General features: G+C 45.8%; 3 protein-coding genes across 3 annotated transcripts; 2 read left to right on the plus strand and 1 right to left on the minus strand.

The window, feature by feature from the left end:
- Nucleotides 1-792: 792 nt before the first annotated feature.
- On the plus strand, nucleotides 793-4783 carry LOC124676111. Its single transcript, XM_047212192.1, has 4 exons — nucleotides 793-913; nucleotides 1042-1155; nucleotides 2192-2296; nucleotides 4151-4783. The coding sequence occupies exons 1-4, from the start codon at nucleotides 808-810 to the stop codon at nucleotides 4420-4422; spliced, it is 597 nt and encodes a 198-aa protein (XP_047068148.1). The 5' UTR covers nucleotides 793-807; the 3' UTR covers nucleotides 4423-4783.
- Nucleotides 4784-5151: 368 nt separating this feature from the next.
- On the plus strand, nucleotides 5152-6736 carry LOC124674916 (60S ribosomal protein L35-2). The gene is made up of 4 exons (XM_047210969.1): nucleotides 5152-5219; nucleotides 5313-5448; nucleotides 5543-5696; nucleotides 6513-6736. The coding sequence occupies exons 1-4, from the start codon at nucleotides 5216-5218 to the stop codon at nucleotides 6585-6587; spliced, it is 369 nt and encodes a 122-aa protein (XP_047066925.1). The 5' UTR covers nucleotides 5152-5215; the 3' UTR covers nucleotides 6588-6736.
- Nucleotides 6737-10905: 4169 nt separating this feature from the next.
- On the minus strand, nucleotides 10906-12303 carry LOC124672194 (uncharacterized acetyltransferase At3g50280-like). The gene has a single exon (XM_047208467.1). It carries the CDS (start codon nucleotides 12301-12303, stop codon nucleotides 10906-10908), a length of 1398 nt encoding a protein of 465 aa, XP_047064423.1.
- Between the last annotated feature and the right edge of the window lie 1877 nt (nucleotides 12304-14180).

A 14180-nucleotide genomic window follows, 5' to 3' on the forward strand; every position in this document is an offset into this window, starting at 1 on the left:
ATGTGCAACTTGGTTTGCCTCCCTTGGACAATGTTGAAACTCAACACTTCCAATGGTATATGCCAGATCTACACAATGTGCAAAGACAACACACGATTCACTCCACCACATTGCCTCCCCCGAGAGGGCTTCGGTAGTTTCCAAAGAATTGGATTCCGCAATAATTTTGTTACATCCCATACTTTCAGCTAAGCGCAAACCCTCTTTCATCGCCATAGCCTCTGCTAGAGCAACCGACGAGATACATGGGATAACCACATTTGAGGCAGTAATAAAGTTTCCATTGTAATCCCTAAGAATTGCTCCCGCTGCACGAGATAACGAATCAGCTTGGAATGCCGCATCCACATTCAGTTTCACAAAGCGAGGGCTCGGTCTAGATCATTTAGTAGTTCCCGGGTTGGCCATATTCTGATTAGTTTTGGTTGTGTTCGCCGTAATACCCAAAATCGAAAGCTTTTATTTGTACATAAGTGGGACATCCTCATTATGTGTACGTCTCCTACGCATCCACCAAAGGTACCAGCAAGTCACCGAGATAGTTTCCTTTAAATTCACCACACTTATCCGTGGGAACGTGTTAGACTCTAAAAACAAAGTGTTTTTTTGTTGTTGAGAAAAACAAACAACATATAATCTAGGTTAAGATGGGAATATTTGAGGTCACCCGGGCTACGAAATACACCAAGCCCAAGAGCCCAGCAACCGAAAGGGCCCTTCTCAACAACGCAATGCGGCCAATCTTGTCCTCAGCCCGAGCCGTGCTCAGTCACCGGGACGCGAGGCCCAACCACCGTCACCACGAGCATGTCTACTCCGGCCGGCGAGGCGGCCGGCGCAGGGACGCCGGAAGCAGCGGCGCCATTCTCCGCCGACTGGAAGGAGCGGATCTTGGTCCCCGTCGCGGCCGCTGGTGAGCCTGCCTCACCTGTCCCCCTATTCCTCCCCCGCCTCGGTGGAGTCAGCAACTCGTCGTGGCTTTCTCTAAGTTTCGGGGGACAACTCTGATCCGTTGAGTTCGTTGACCTGGTTGCTTCGCAGGTGTTGTCGGAGCTGGGTTCGGGCTTCTCTCGCGGCACAGGGCGCGCCTCGGCGCCTTCCGCGCTGCTGCCACCTATGCGGCCAACCTCTCCATCGTCGCGGGATGCTACGGAGGTGAGTTCTCTAACACGGATGCATCAGATTTGTTGCCTAGTCTGTGACTCTGCATGAACTTAATCTATTTGCTGCGTGGAACACATTCAGTTTAGTTGGTACCGTGATGTGGCGGTGGAAACTGTAAATGTTTCATGTTTTTGGTGTACCATTTGAGATACTGGATATACATCCTTTTACCATTAAATTAAGTGGATTTTGGTTTTGATGAATTTTCTGGTCATTTATGGTGGGAATTGAATGTGGTGCGGTGCCTGCTCGACTGCTCGTGCTATGGACGATTTGGAAAATGCTGTGTCCTAACCATAGCAAAAGCTCAAATTCACCAAAAACTTTCATATATTAGGAGTGCACAAGTAGTATTTGGTTTCTAGCATGTTATTCACTTCCGTATCATTTGTTAATTTGCTTGTAAAGTAAATTGAAATCTTCCATATCAAATCATCCTTGTGAAGCGTATGCCATATTTCATTAGAACGTTCTCCAATATTTTGATCATGAGATTTATGGTCTTCTCTCGTTGGTAATGACATATACAGTCTGGCTGTCTGGCAGCTATAACCTTGCAACACATTGCTCATAACAGGATGTTATTGTTACTGCCATCACTTGACTAGTAAAAGAATGCGTCCAGGAATTTACTGCTCAATATCACTGAGATTTGCGTAACTTACTGGTTAGATGCTGAAATAGGATGCAGATGTGTGTTTTGGAATAGTGTACTTTTCACGGGCTCAGCTTCCATTGTTTGGCATGAATGAACATGCTTGCTTTCAAGGCACTGAAGATGGTTGATGTCTTGATCTTTAGTTGGGTGTACAAGTTTCACCTGCTAGCTTGATAATGGATTTCCATTTAAGGACGTAAGTTTAACATATAGCTAAAGGCTAATTTAAATAGCAAACAGTGACCATACTCATAGCCAACTTTTGTGGTCATGCATGCTTCCACAGTACCGTGTCTTCTTTTCTCTTCTTTTGAAATGTTAGTTTGCTCATGTGAATGAATCAAGGTAACATATTTATTTGATACTTAGGGGCACGTGAACTTGCAAGAGATGCTCGAGCTACAACAACTGATGATCTCATGAATTCTGTTGTTGGTGGGCTAGCAAGTGGAGCTGTTCTTGGCCGAATACAAGGTTGGTAATTATATTGCACAATCGCATTTTCTTTTTCTTTATGCACTTAGCATATTTTAATAGAACTAGCGCACCTACAGTTTTCCTCAAGTCGAATTTGACTGTAGTGCTCAATCCCATTGTTCTTATGGATTTGGTTACCAGATAGTGCACGAGCAATTTTTTTTATCAGGATAAATTATGTTGATGATAACACACTTACACACATACTAGCAGATCCAAGACACACATTAAATTAAATTACAGGTTGGAGTTCATGGAAACGTGTGCTTTTGGTCAGTCGTGTGTATTCGGGTAGAGCTTGTGTAAGTGCTTGGAAGCTAGGTACCGTGCCAACTGTCAATTTCAGGCATGATCATTTTTTCTTGGCTCATGACCTTCTAGTGTAATTAAGGCCCTTTTACTTTCACACAGACACAATGTTTTTTCAGCTATAGAAATGCATCCATGTCCAGATATGGCAGGTTGAATTCAAACAACACTTTAGGGATATCTTGTTATTTTTATTCACAAATTTACTATAATCATGGGGCATGTGTGCCCATGGGGGTAGTAGGCTAGTAGCAGCTAGCAAGTTCACTATTACCAGATTTGTCTGTAGTTCTGTACTCCCATATTTAGTGAGATGCCACTTATTTATTTTGTATATCTCTGGAATCTCCATGGGATCTTCTGATCTGAATTCAAAAAAGTTTTAAATAAATCTGTCACTTCCCAAGCCTCAACAGTATATGATTTTTTTGGCCTTTTTGTCATATCTTTTCTGATTTATCTGCAAGTCTACAACCATTCTAACTCTACTCTAGTTCAATATCTAAAGATATTTTACCATGGTTTCTCATTGGCATTTGGGATTAGTCAGTGATATAGTGCAAATTTCATTCGGCTTTGGTAATTTTCAGATGCCTCAAATGTGTATTAATATCAATCATCTCAAACTACAAAATATTAAACCTAAAAATTGTATTCCAAGTATGTGCAATATTTAGTACAAAGTTACTGCATTCCTCAGTTTCAGTGAGGGTTCATCCTCTTCAGTCCTTTTTTGACTTAGATTATCATCTGTATTTTCTGTTTCAGAAAGGCTTAATCAATTTCTTAAATGCCATGACATATTTAAATTTAGATCAATCCTATAATGTCACAAGGAAGATTGGATGTTGATCCAATGGCTTTAGAAAAAGTCGAGCAACTTATGGATAAACAATCTCAATTTTAATATGTTCAGTTTGATACGACTGGAGAGAGGTGCTGTTGTATTCATTTTCATTTCGGTAGATCAAACGTGCTCCTCCCACGTTGAATTAATTGGGTCTTACCAATTCATTATTGTTGGCCTAAACACTACTCTTCCTTCCTCCTATCCCATGCCCATGAAATCAACGCATCACTAGAGAGGCCCAGATTGGGTTAGCTGAAACAAAATTTTAACCTCAAAACGAAATCAGGTACTCCGTAGTTTTTATTGTATGGGGTTTAAGTTTCATATCTTAGACTGTCAGATCAATTGCCCCTGCACAACTTTATTTGTGTACCTTTATTTGTCCATCGGTACTACTATGTAACTTTTACTATGGGGAATTCATTTTGGGGATTTAAAGTCCAGACCTCTTTAGATGTACCTATAGTTAAAAGTGTGCTGGCCAGTCTGATCATTTTTACTGGCATGTGCACATTGTGAGCATTAAGGTTCTTGAATATTCGAACAAAGAATGTTTCAAGGCTTTCTGCTCTATTGTCTGGAAAAAATGGAGAAAGTTTTATTTTCTTGTATGTATATGGCTATATGCCCTAAAGGCCTAAGCACATCTACAACTCACCATTTCTTTTTACCCTAACTGATCGTAACTGCAGGTGGCCACTTTGGAGCGGTGAAATATGCAGTCACCCTAGCTGTTGCTGGTACTGCAATGGACTATGCTGCAATGAAGCTAAACCCTCAATGGCGTGATTGGAAAGAGCATTTATCGGCAAGTATGAAAGAATGGTTTATTGTACCCGACTGGTCACCTATCCAAGTGCTGGATGAGGAGGCGTTGGCGAAGAAACGAGAGCGAGAAGAGATGGTGTTTGGTCAGCGAGAACGATTACGAGCACTCAGTAAACTCAAAGAGGAAGAACCTTAGCTGCCGTGCTTCGGAGAACTGCATAGTTGATATAGGTTTGATGGCTTTGTCAGGGCGTTGTATGTCTCCCCATCCATAGTGTCAGAAACGTCACAGAGTTGTAGCTCTCTTTCTACCCTGAGCTTTGTAAAATGTTCATGGAAAACCATGTAGTACTGGAGTGTTTAAAATATCTGCGTTGGTGCTTATAGTACTGCTCCTGTCTGTAAAACGCCAATGACTCTTTGTGGGCCTCCCTGGAAGAAATAAGTTTTGGAGAATCTAATCGAAAGTAGAAGTTCGGACAGGAGATTTTTGGATTGATTAAGATGAATTTTATTTTGGAGGAATGCTAGCAAGAGTTATAATCTTGTGTTACAAATACCTTTGAGTTTCCCATGTACGTATAATATCCTAGTAGTTCTTTTCAACTTCTGTTTCTAATCTTGCAACATCCAGTATCGAAATTTCTGCATTTTTGTCAGAATGCACAAGGGCGTGTGAGCAGATCCATTTTTTTCTTCCCGTCTGCGTTTTCTGTCCATTTTACTGTACACCTAGATTCCTACGTTCCAAAACTGACTTCCAAATGTTTTGTTTGGCCCAGCTATCGGTAATCACAGAGTAAGCCCGAAAAGGCCCAAAAGGCCCAAAAGCCCACCATAGTTCTAGGGTTTGCTCCGTCTCACGGGGTTTTATCTCGCGACCATATATAACTCGCACGCAGCCGTCCCCCTCTCTCCTCAGAGCCTCATTTTCCTCTTTCCCCCGCCGCCGCCGCTGCCACCGCCGCTAGACCAGCTCGCCGACCGCAATGGGTAAGCCGCCGAGGATTTTTCCGCCGCCGTCTCTGATTGATTTGATTCTCCGCTATCTCCCGGATCTGACATTACCATGATCGATTCCGGCAGCCCGCATCAAGGTGCACGAGCTGCGGGGGAAGAACAAGGCGGACCTCCAGGGTCAGCTCAAGGACCTCAAGGCGGAGCTCTCCCTCCTCCGCGTCGCCAAGGTCACCGGTGGCGCCCCCAACAAGCTCTCCAAGATGTACGTGCCTCCCTCCTCCCTTTCTGTCCCGCGTAACTTAGACCGTGCCCAGGCTTCGTTCGTGCTCACGTGTTCTTATTTCCTTGTGCCGCAGCAAGGTGGTCCGCACCTCCATCGCGAGGGTGCACACGGTGATCTCGCAGAAGCAGAAGTCTGCGCTGCGTGAGGCCTACAAGAACAAGCGGCTCCCGCTCGACCTCCGCCCCAAGAAGACCCGCGCCATCCGCAGGCGTCTGACCAAGCACCAGGTAGAACCTTTTTTCCTTTCCTGTCTATCTACACATGTTGCTATTAGTTACATGGTCGAGCTCTTTGTTATGTTAAATCAATCCTCAAATTGTATTGTGTTTGATGCTTAGATTAATCAAATAACTGCTGTTATTTACATGTTCGTTTGTAAGACGCCTTTAATATGTCTACTAAAATATGTTCTTAGATTAACTTGCAACGATTGTAGTGATAGACTGTATTTCATATAGTATGCCTAATCGTCGTTTGGTGGTAGTTAGTTTGCGAAATCTTTCTGCCCTTGTTGGGTGAATTGTCATTGCTATGCCTGAAGTTATAGTTGCTGTGAAGCTGTAGGGTAGTAATAGTATAGGTTTTCTGGTCACGTTTAAGGCTTCATGTTGCTGTGATAATACTGTAAGGTAGAAGAGTATCTAGTGTAATAATTTTTAGTGCTGAAATCCACCATACTTTAGTGCAATTGGTAGTCCTTTGCCCTGATGCTTGTTTACTTTCTGTTATCTACTATTTCTCTTCGAGGACCAGTTGTTTTGGTGGTTGTCATGTTAGGTTTTAATTGCCTTTAGCCTTTTTCGTTCCTGTTCTCTTGGTAATACTTGTGTCGTTTAACTGCATGATGTATACTGATTTCTGCTCCCCTGGAAGAACATTTATTTACTTTCACTCTTTTTAAAATCTGATGTGATGCTCTGCTAACTAGTTAGCGCATAAAATCCATGTTCTCATCAATGCTTGTGCTTTGCATTATTCTATCATGCTCATTCAACCATCCTTCTCCTGTTGTTTGTACTGATTTGCATTTGTGTGTTCTGCAGCTCTCTTTGAAGACCGAGAGGGAGAAGAAGCGTGAGAAGTACTTCCCGATGAGGAAGTATGCTATCAAGGCTTAGGTTATAAGAGTATGCGTCACTGGTTAAGTTTTGCCCAGAAGTTGCCTGAATTTTATGTTCTGTGCGGACTGCACCATCACCTAAGTACAATGTATTTGATCTACTCTATGAGATGTCAACGTTTGCTTATTAACTCTATGTTCTGGTTATATCTGCTTGTCGATTTTGGCGTATGATTGTTATTGCAGTACTTACTCAGTTTCTGTTAATCTGATTGTGGAATTAGGGTTCTACTGTTTTTTCATCTGGTGTTAATATAGTATGAGTACCTAGGTTTTTTGAGCTTTGACAGTATGGCCTTTCTTTTAAGGCTGTATACAGGGAATATGCATTTTCCTGCTTGACAGCTAACTTGAACCTGTGTCTGTCTGCTGGTGAGTTCCTGACTCCTCTCCATAGATGTGGCTGCATGTCCCTCCTGCCCTCTAGCCTTGTGCATTGCTCTTATTTGGGGCGCTTGTGATAACAAGTTCAGTGTAGTTCCAACTTGTCCGATAATCCTATGATCCTTAGAATGCTGGGGTTATATTACCCTTTAGCCAGAGCTGCTTAAGGCCTAGCTCGGTTGCTATGGAGCTGATGCCCATAGGAAATAACACATGAAGGGGTCTGGCTTAACTACACAACCCAATCACCACAACTCTTCCAAACACAACACAGACCATCATATTTTACATAATATTGATACTCATTACCGAAATACTATTTGGATCTAGACGTATCTGATACTTGCGAGAAACAATCTGCGTACAGCACGTAGCTGCTCCCTGAGCCTTCCATGAGCATTGCGAACATGCTAAGTGCCCCGAAGAGCCTCTTCCTAGCCTTGCAGGTGCTCCTCCTTCAGCTGGTGCTGCTGCTTGACTAGTACACCGCCTGAGCATGTCCTAGTGCACCGCCCGAGCATGCCATTCAGGTCCTGCATCCCAATCGCCACACCGCTGGTGGCTCGGGGTGGTGTACCACCACACCTGACTCCCAGAAGAAGACGGAGTCATTGCACGCAACAAGATGGTTGTTTTGGAGCTTCTTGTTGTAGCTGGGTGCTAGGGCAAGGGCCATCATTTGCATGTCGATGTTGCTCGCGGTGACATGTTTGGCTTGTAGCCGCCTCCTTGGAGTGGTATCGTGTGAGTCGGTGGCGATGGGCAAGATATCACAGCATGGATGTTGAGTCGAGTGACTAGTTTATGAGTCACAATTGAAAGGTCGACTTGATGTCTCAACTCAACCCTAACCCTAAAACCCTGACTCATTCAACTAGTCTGGACTAGTCAAGGTATTTGAGTAGTGCGATTGAAAAAAGATGCTCAGTAAATCCAAAAATGTAGAGGAAGGCCTTCGCCATTGTATGAAATCGCCCAGGCTTTCTCCCACTCTCATGTCCCCAGCCTTATATCATATTACATGTTTACATATTAGTATTAGACATTAGTCTTGACAAGTTGACATGAGTCTTAACTAGTCACGACTAGTCTCTGAGTAGCTGCCCAAGAACAACTCGTCGACTCGTAATCCATGTATGACGGCGGTATCACCGGGGCTCGCCGGTTGTGGCAATGACATTGCTGTATTGGTACTGCAAGTGCATAGGAAATAAGTACACGCAACATTGTTAAAAGTGAAAGCAAGCAATGATACACGGATCACACTGCAACTCAACTGACATAACTAATACCATGTCTCATAAAATTCACAGATTTTCGTCTAGCGGGAATTTTTTTTACCAAGCATACTATATTTTCCTAAATTTTCATCTAACAAGTCAAGAGTCCAGACCAGATGCAGATACCAAAGACATAATAACGATAATAAAAAGGACAAGGCACAAAATGAGTTCACCAAACATCATATATTTTGCAGTTTGCTGCCTGTTTCTATTGAGTAGTTTCACATGCTAATTCAAAAGAAAATTATGCAAAGTTGCAATTCTGCTTAATATTTTTTTTGGCACCTCGTTGTGTGTAACTCACAAGAGATGCCACTTATACGAAACTAGAATAACATGTCTGTTTCCCAGTCCCCATCCTCCTCCGACACAGCCGCCTCGTCCATCTTGAGCCGGCGCCGGCGCTACTCGATCTACATCAAGCAGCCAACAGCGACCTGGCCACCTTTCCGCCTCGCCGGTAGGAGCTAGGAGCAGCAGCTCGCCGCCTCACCTGCGAGAAGCAGGCCAGTAGCAGCTCGTCGCTTCATTCCTCGATTCCTCCTCTCTAGTCTCTAGTAGCTGCAGGTAGCAGTCTCCTCCCTCCTCTGATCCTCTCTTCAGTGTTGATTCTGCATTGTATTATTATTATTGCAGCTCATAGCTCACTCCCCCTCGCGCTCTCTCTCTTTTCATTTTGTACATTAATATCTAATAATGGCTGAGCAATGCAAGGGAACAAGATAAATCTGCTATTTGTAGCTCCCAGCTATTACATATATTTATTTTCTGTTTTTAAAAATTAAAACGTATCCGTGGATATTCAAGATGCCATATTTCTGTATCTGTACCGTCTGGATACGGATCTGTATCCTTGCAATGCAATTTAGTGTGCCAGCCATGCGACGCCACCGCCGCCGACTTCTAGGAGATGCTGGAATCGAAGACGGTGGCAGACGAGGGGTACCACTAGCCCTTTGCGGAAGTGAAAGGAAGGAACTGAGGTGTCAGTGGCGGACAATCTAGAGCTTTGCTAGATACTTTGATACAAACCTATTAAGTAAGATCTTAAGGCCTTGTTTGGTATTAGAGGGGATAATAGTCTCTATGCGGATTAGGCGAAACCACAACACTCACCCAATCACCTTAAAATCCCATAAAAGCCCAATCCACTAAGTAGGGGTAGTGCATTAGGGATTATGAAAAATACACTAGAAAAGTGGGAAAAAAGTGGAGATTAAACAAACCAATACACTAGAAACAAACACGCTTTTACTAATAAGTGAAAATTTGGGATTTTGTGGGGTTAATATCCAAAAAAATTATTGTGTCAAACAAGGTCTAATAAGATAGTGCTCCGATAAATTTGCTCATGCATGGCTTTGGTCAATAAACCTTTTTTTTTGTGCTACTTTGTGCGACAAAGTAGCATGGGTTAATTGGTCTAGGTATGCATGAAGACAATATCATAGAATCTTTTAACAATTTAAAAAATATTTTTTGGGTAGTGGGGGCATATGCACCTAAGAGCCGGATTGAATTTCTGATACCGCTATAAAAAGCTTTCTGCAGCAAGAAGAGAAACATTGCACAACAAGAAAAAAAAAAAGGTTGTGCAAAGCCATCGACATGGCAATAAAAATACATTTGGCAAAACTAGAAATGAGTCAATTGCAACATAAAAATTTAATTACTACAATGCCGAGAGAAGCTAAACTATATGGCATCTAAATAGAGCATCCGTAACACAGAATCATTTGGACCAATGTGTTACTTTCAAGAAGATCCTGAAAACAAGACCCCACTACTACTATATATGTGCATCATGGACACACCTTATGCGTGCAACTCTGCTTACATAAGCCGAAGCCACAAACAAAGTGCGTGATAACGGAAACAAAAGGCCCAACCCAGCGCTCACACACAACAGGGCGGGACTCCACTCTATAGTGGAACACGAATCATGTGCAGAAATCAGATAGCACACCTTTATTTTTTATTGTCAAAAGCGCGCTCGGCCAAAATTTCGGCAAGGTAAAAATGAAATCACAGAGGATGCATGAATACATTGATTCAAATGAACGAAATGCATTTCTAGCAGAACCTCTATCTACCTGTAAAACGCAATAGTACTACCGTTCAAGTTCCCTTGTGATTCGTCATGTATGGCTTGTTTCACATCGACATAGCAAGCCGTTGATATTCATAGGAAACCATAATAAAATTTTGTAACTTCTTTACCATCCGAGTTTAACTGTAATTTGATTGAAAAACATTGAAATTATCCAAATATGTATGGCATCTATGAAGAATGTTTCTAAAATAAAGATTTCATAAATCGAATAGAATTCAAAGATATGTCATATCAATATGAAATAAACGAAATATGAGGAGGGACGTAACCATGATTTTTTTTAAAAACATAGTACAAACGTAGACGCTCACATACACGCGCATACACTCACCCCTATGAATACACACACACACACCCTACCCCTATGAGCACCTCTAAAAGACTGAGCCGGCGGATTGAATCTTGAAATTGACGAAGTCACCACAGACGTCTCACTGTCGACGAAAATGTCATCTTCCACTGAATGAATATTCCGCCTTTATGAGAATTCACCTTATACAGATGTATGGCTCATAGGACTAGTTTCTGAGCTGATCTCACATGGGCACACTCACGGCGTCCATGAACTCATCATCGGCGATAAGCCTCTCGAGCGCTTCCGGCGCGATGCAAACCTCCATGGACATGCTCCCTCCCCGCTCGGGTCCCTCAAACACCGTCAGCTTCCCGTCCACCTTGTTGCCGGGGCCGCTTCTCACGGCAACCGGCGCCCCCCACCCGAAGTTGTTCCCAAACACGTCGAAACGTGGTGAACTCCCAGTCACAACTGATGCCCCTCTCGACGATAGGTTCCCCACGTAGAGGAAATCCGGCTCCCGGGTCCAGCGATCCAGCCACTCCACCATGGCAGCCTCGTCGAATGACGCCACCACGCGGTTCAGCTGCCACGCCGTCCAGCCTACCCCCTTGTCTAGGATCTCGCCGGCGGTGGAGCTCGCCTTGGCGAGCACAACGGCGTTGCCCATGTATCCTCGTGTTATGCCCTTCACACGTCCCCGGCATCCGATCATCAGAGAATAAGACGTCTCCTGCTCTGGCGGGAGGCGCCGAGCGCGGGACACCGCCCGCCAAACGTGCGCCAGCAAAGCCTGGAGCGAGGAGATTGTGACGGTGGCGGCCGTTTCGCTGTTCGCCCTGGCCTTGAGCTTCTGGATGCTCGCTGCGGAGAAGGTGAAGAAGCATTCCTCCACCGGCCGGCGCTCGAACCGCCGGACGACGTCCCGCAGTTTGCTGAACGGCAGGCGGACCGGTACGGGGCAGGTATCGAGGAAAAACCTCTGGGGCACCGGTGCCGCCGTCGATAGCTCGCGCAGGTCAACGCCGGTAGCTCCACCTCGGTTGATCTCTGACCAGGTGTTGAAGAACTCCCAGAAGGCGGTGCCGTCGCCTGCGGAGTGGTTCATCGACATGCCGATGAAGACGCCGTCGGCGAGCTCGGTGACCTGCGCTGACAGCACAGGAAGCGACTCCGTGGCGGCGTCCGCACCGAGCACATAGTTGAGCGGGAAGAACTCCCACACAACCGAAGGGATGTGTAATGACCCAACGATGTCCGCGACGGCGACGCCGGGCGCCACCGCGTGGATGAACTCGGCGCCTTCTCCCGTGCACCGCAACAGGACGGCGACGGTCCCGCCGTCGTGAGGCTCCACAACGAGCCGGCCGGCGAAGGGGTAGAACTTGCACAGGGCGCGCTCGAAAGAGGACGCGAGGGTGTCGACGAACCGCTCTCCAACTCCGCCGGCAGGAGGCTTGGGCAGGAGTATGCCCTTCTGGATGTAGTCAATGGTGATGAGGCGGAGGTCCCAGGGCGTGAGGTGGATGTTCACAGCCTCCCCCGAGTCCGACGGCGACGGCGGCGGCTTGATCATGCGCCGAGAGATGATCCGGACAGGGTCCGCGCCGCCTGCTCCCGTCTGCTCATTGCTGCCCATCTCGATCTGCTTTCTTGGGAGTTGTATGAGCAGAGCTGCTGCTCAAATGAACACACTCGCTCATGTAGATCTTGCCATTTTTAATACCGTATACCCGCGTCATATGGGACTGAGATTAGAACTGGTACTTTTTTTAAGCTAACTCGTGAATCGTGATTCGTGGCCTTGTATTTTTCTTTACATTATTCACCGTCCTGTATTCTTTTTTATCTACACAAGTTGGGACAGATGGAGACGAAAAAAAGGTGCTTACCATCTTGCTCTACACCGTTTTGAAACTGACACACAATTTGTTTATCGGATTTGCTAACTTTCAATTGACTGGGAGTTGGTTAAATCTCGGTCAAAGTTAGACCTTATGCAGAGATTCACGCTGATCTCGTTGTTTTTGTCTATTTTTTTGCTGGAAAACTCTATTTACCAGTTGGCAGTAGCTACAACCGGTTGTGGATCGATGATTTCGTTTTTGGTGGGAAGGGTCGAGGAGAATACAATGTGCCATTATGGCATTCAAAGTGCCTTGTGTCTGTCGTTGCCTAATCGACGGTACCTCGGAGGAGGGATCCTCACGAGGGGGAGAAGAAGTAGGGGCCATAGGGCGGAGTGCACACGGGACGGTGGTACGCGAGTTACCCAGCTCGGAACACCCGCACGATGACGGGGCCTACCGCTGCTTGTCCGGAATTATCCGGGCGCTTTCGCGTTGTTACAATGAGTTGTGGTTGTGCCTCTAGGGCTCCCGGGATCCGGCTTATAAAGGCGCACGGATCTAGGGTTTACATGGAGAGTCCTAGCCGGATTACAGATATCCTAACTACGGTACAATATCTTGCCGTGCACGTCACGGACCCGCCTTCCATATACGTCGTACTGGATCCGGGTCCCTCTTGGGCCTCCATGGATCCGGGTTACTCCTATGTCGGTACGGATCCGGCTTACTGATCCTGGGCTGGACTTCTTCCTTCATTATCAACAGCAACTGGGCCGCCCGATGGGCCACATGCCTCATCACCGTCTGTGGGCCACCCGGGCTTGCCGGATCTAGGCACTGTCGATGGTACACCCATGAAGTATACCCACAACAGTAGCCCCCAGAGTTCTCCGAGTTTCGCCTGCAGTTTCCGCCTTGCCGATCAACACAATCTCCGGCAAACGTTGGTAACGCGGAGAAACTTGAAGAGCTCCAACTTTGCATTTTCTTCTTTTTTTTCCAACTTATAGCCGGAAAATGCTCCCATCCCGCGGGACTTCATCCATCGACGTTCCAAAGAACATTTCCGGGTTACCCCCTGCTCAAACGAGAGCCAACTTATCCTCACGGAATTACCCGGAATCTTAAAAGACTCAAACAGTTCCGGAAATCTTTCACTTTCAGATCATACTTATCAACGGAAGTTCCACATTTCCCGCGCACAACTTCCTCATTTCCCGCGCTAAATTTTCGCAGATGCAAATCTTCAGCCGGAATTTTCGGGAGTGCATGGTTCAGTTACCTCCACGTCGTTTTACCGCAGTTGACCTAAACACGTGTCATCCATCTAACGGCGTGACCGTTCAGTTTCCACCGTTGGATCCGGATCCCGAATCTCCGCGCGTGGCCTATAAATACCCCGCGGCCTGGTAGAAAATCCATTCTTTCACCTCTCCTTACCACCTCGTCTTCCTCCTTGCGCCGCGCCGCCCGTCAAATCTTGACTCCGGCGAGCTTTGCCACGGTGAACCCCGCGCGCCGCCAAACCAAGGCTTCCCTCGTGCCAAGATTCCCGCGTTTGAACGAGAAATTCGCTCCGCCGCCGATTCGTGGTCACGCGGGACGATTTCCTTCAAGTTCGGCGACCTCATCTTCGCCGGAGCTCCGTCGAGCCACCGCGCCATTA

Source organism: Lolium rigidum, chromosome 7, assembly GCF_022539505.1.
Source record: "Lolium rigidum isolate FL_2022 chromosome 7, APGP_CSIRO_Lrig_0.1, whole genome shotgun sequence".
NCBI classification, from domain to species: Eukaryota; Viridiplantae; Streptophyta; class Magnoliopsida; order Poales; family Poaceae; genus Lolium; species Lolium rigidum.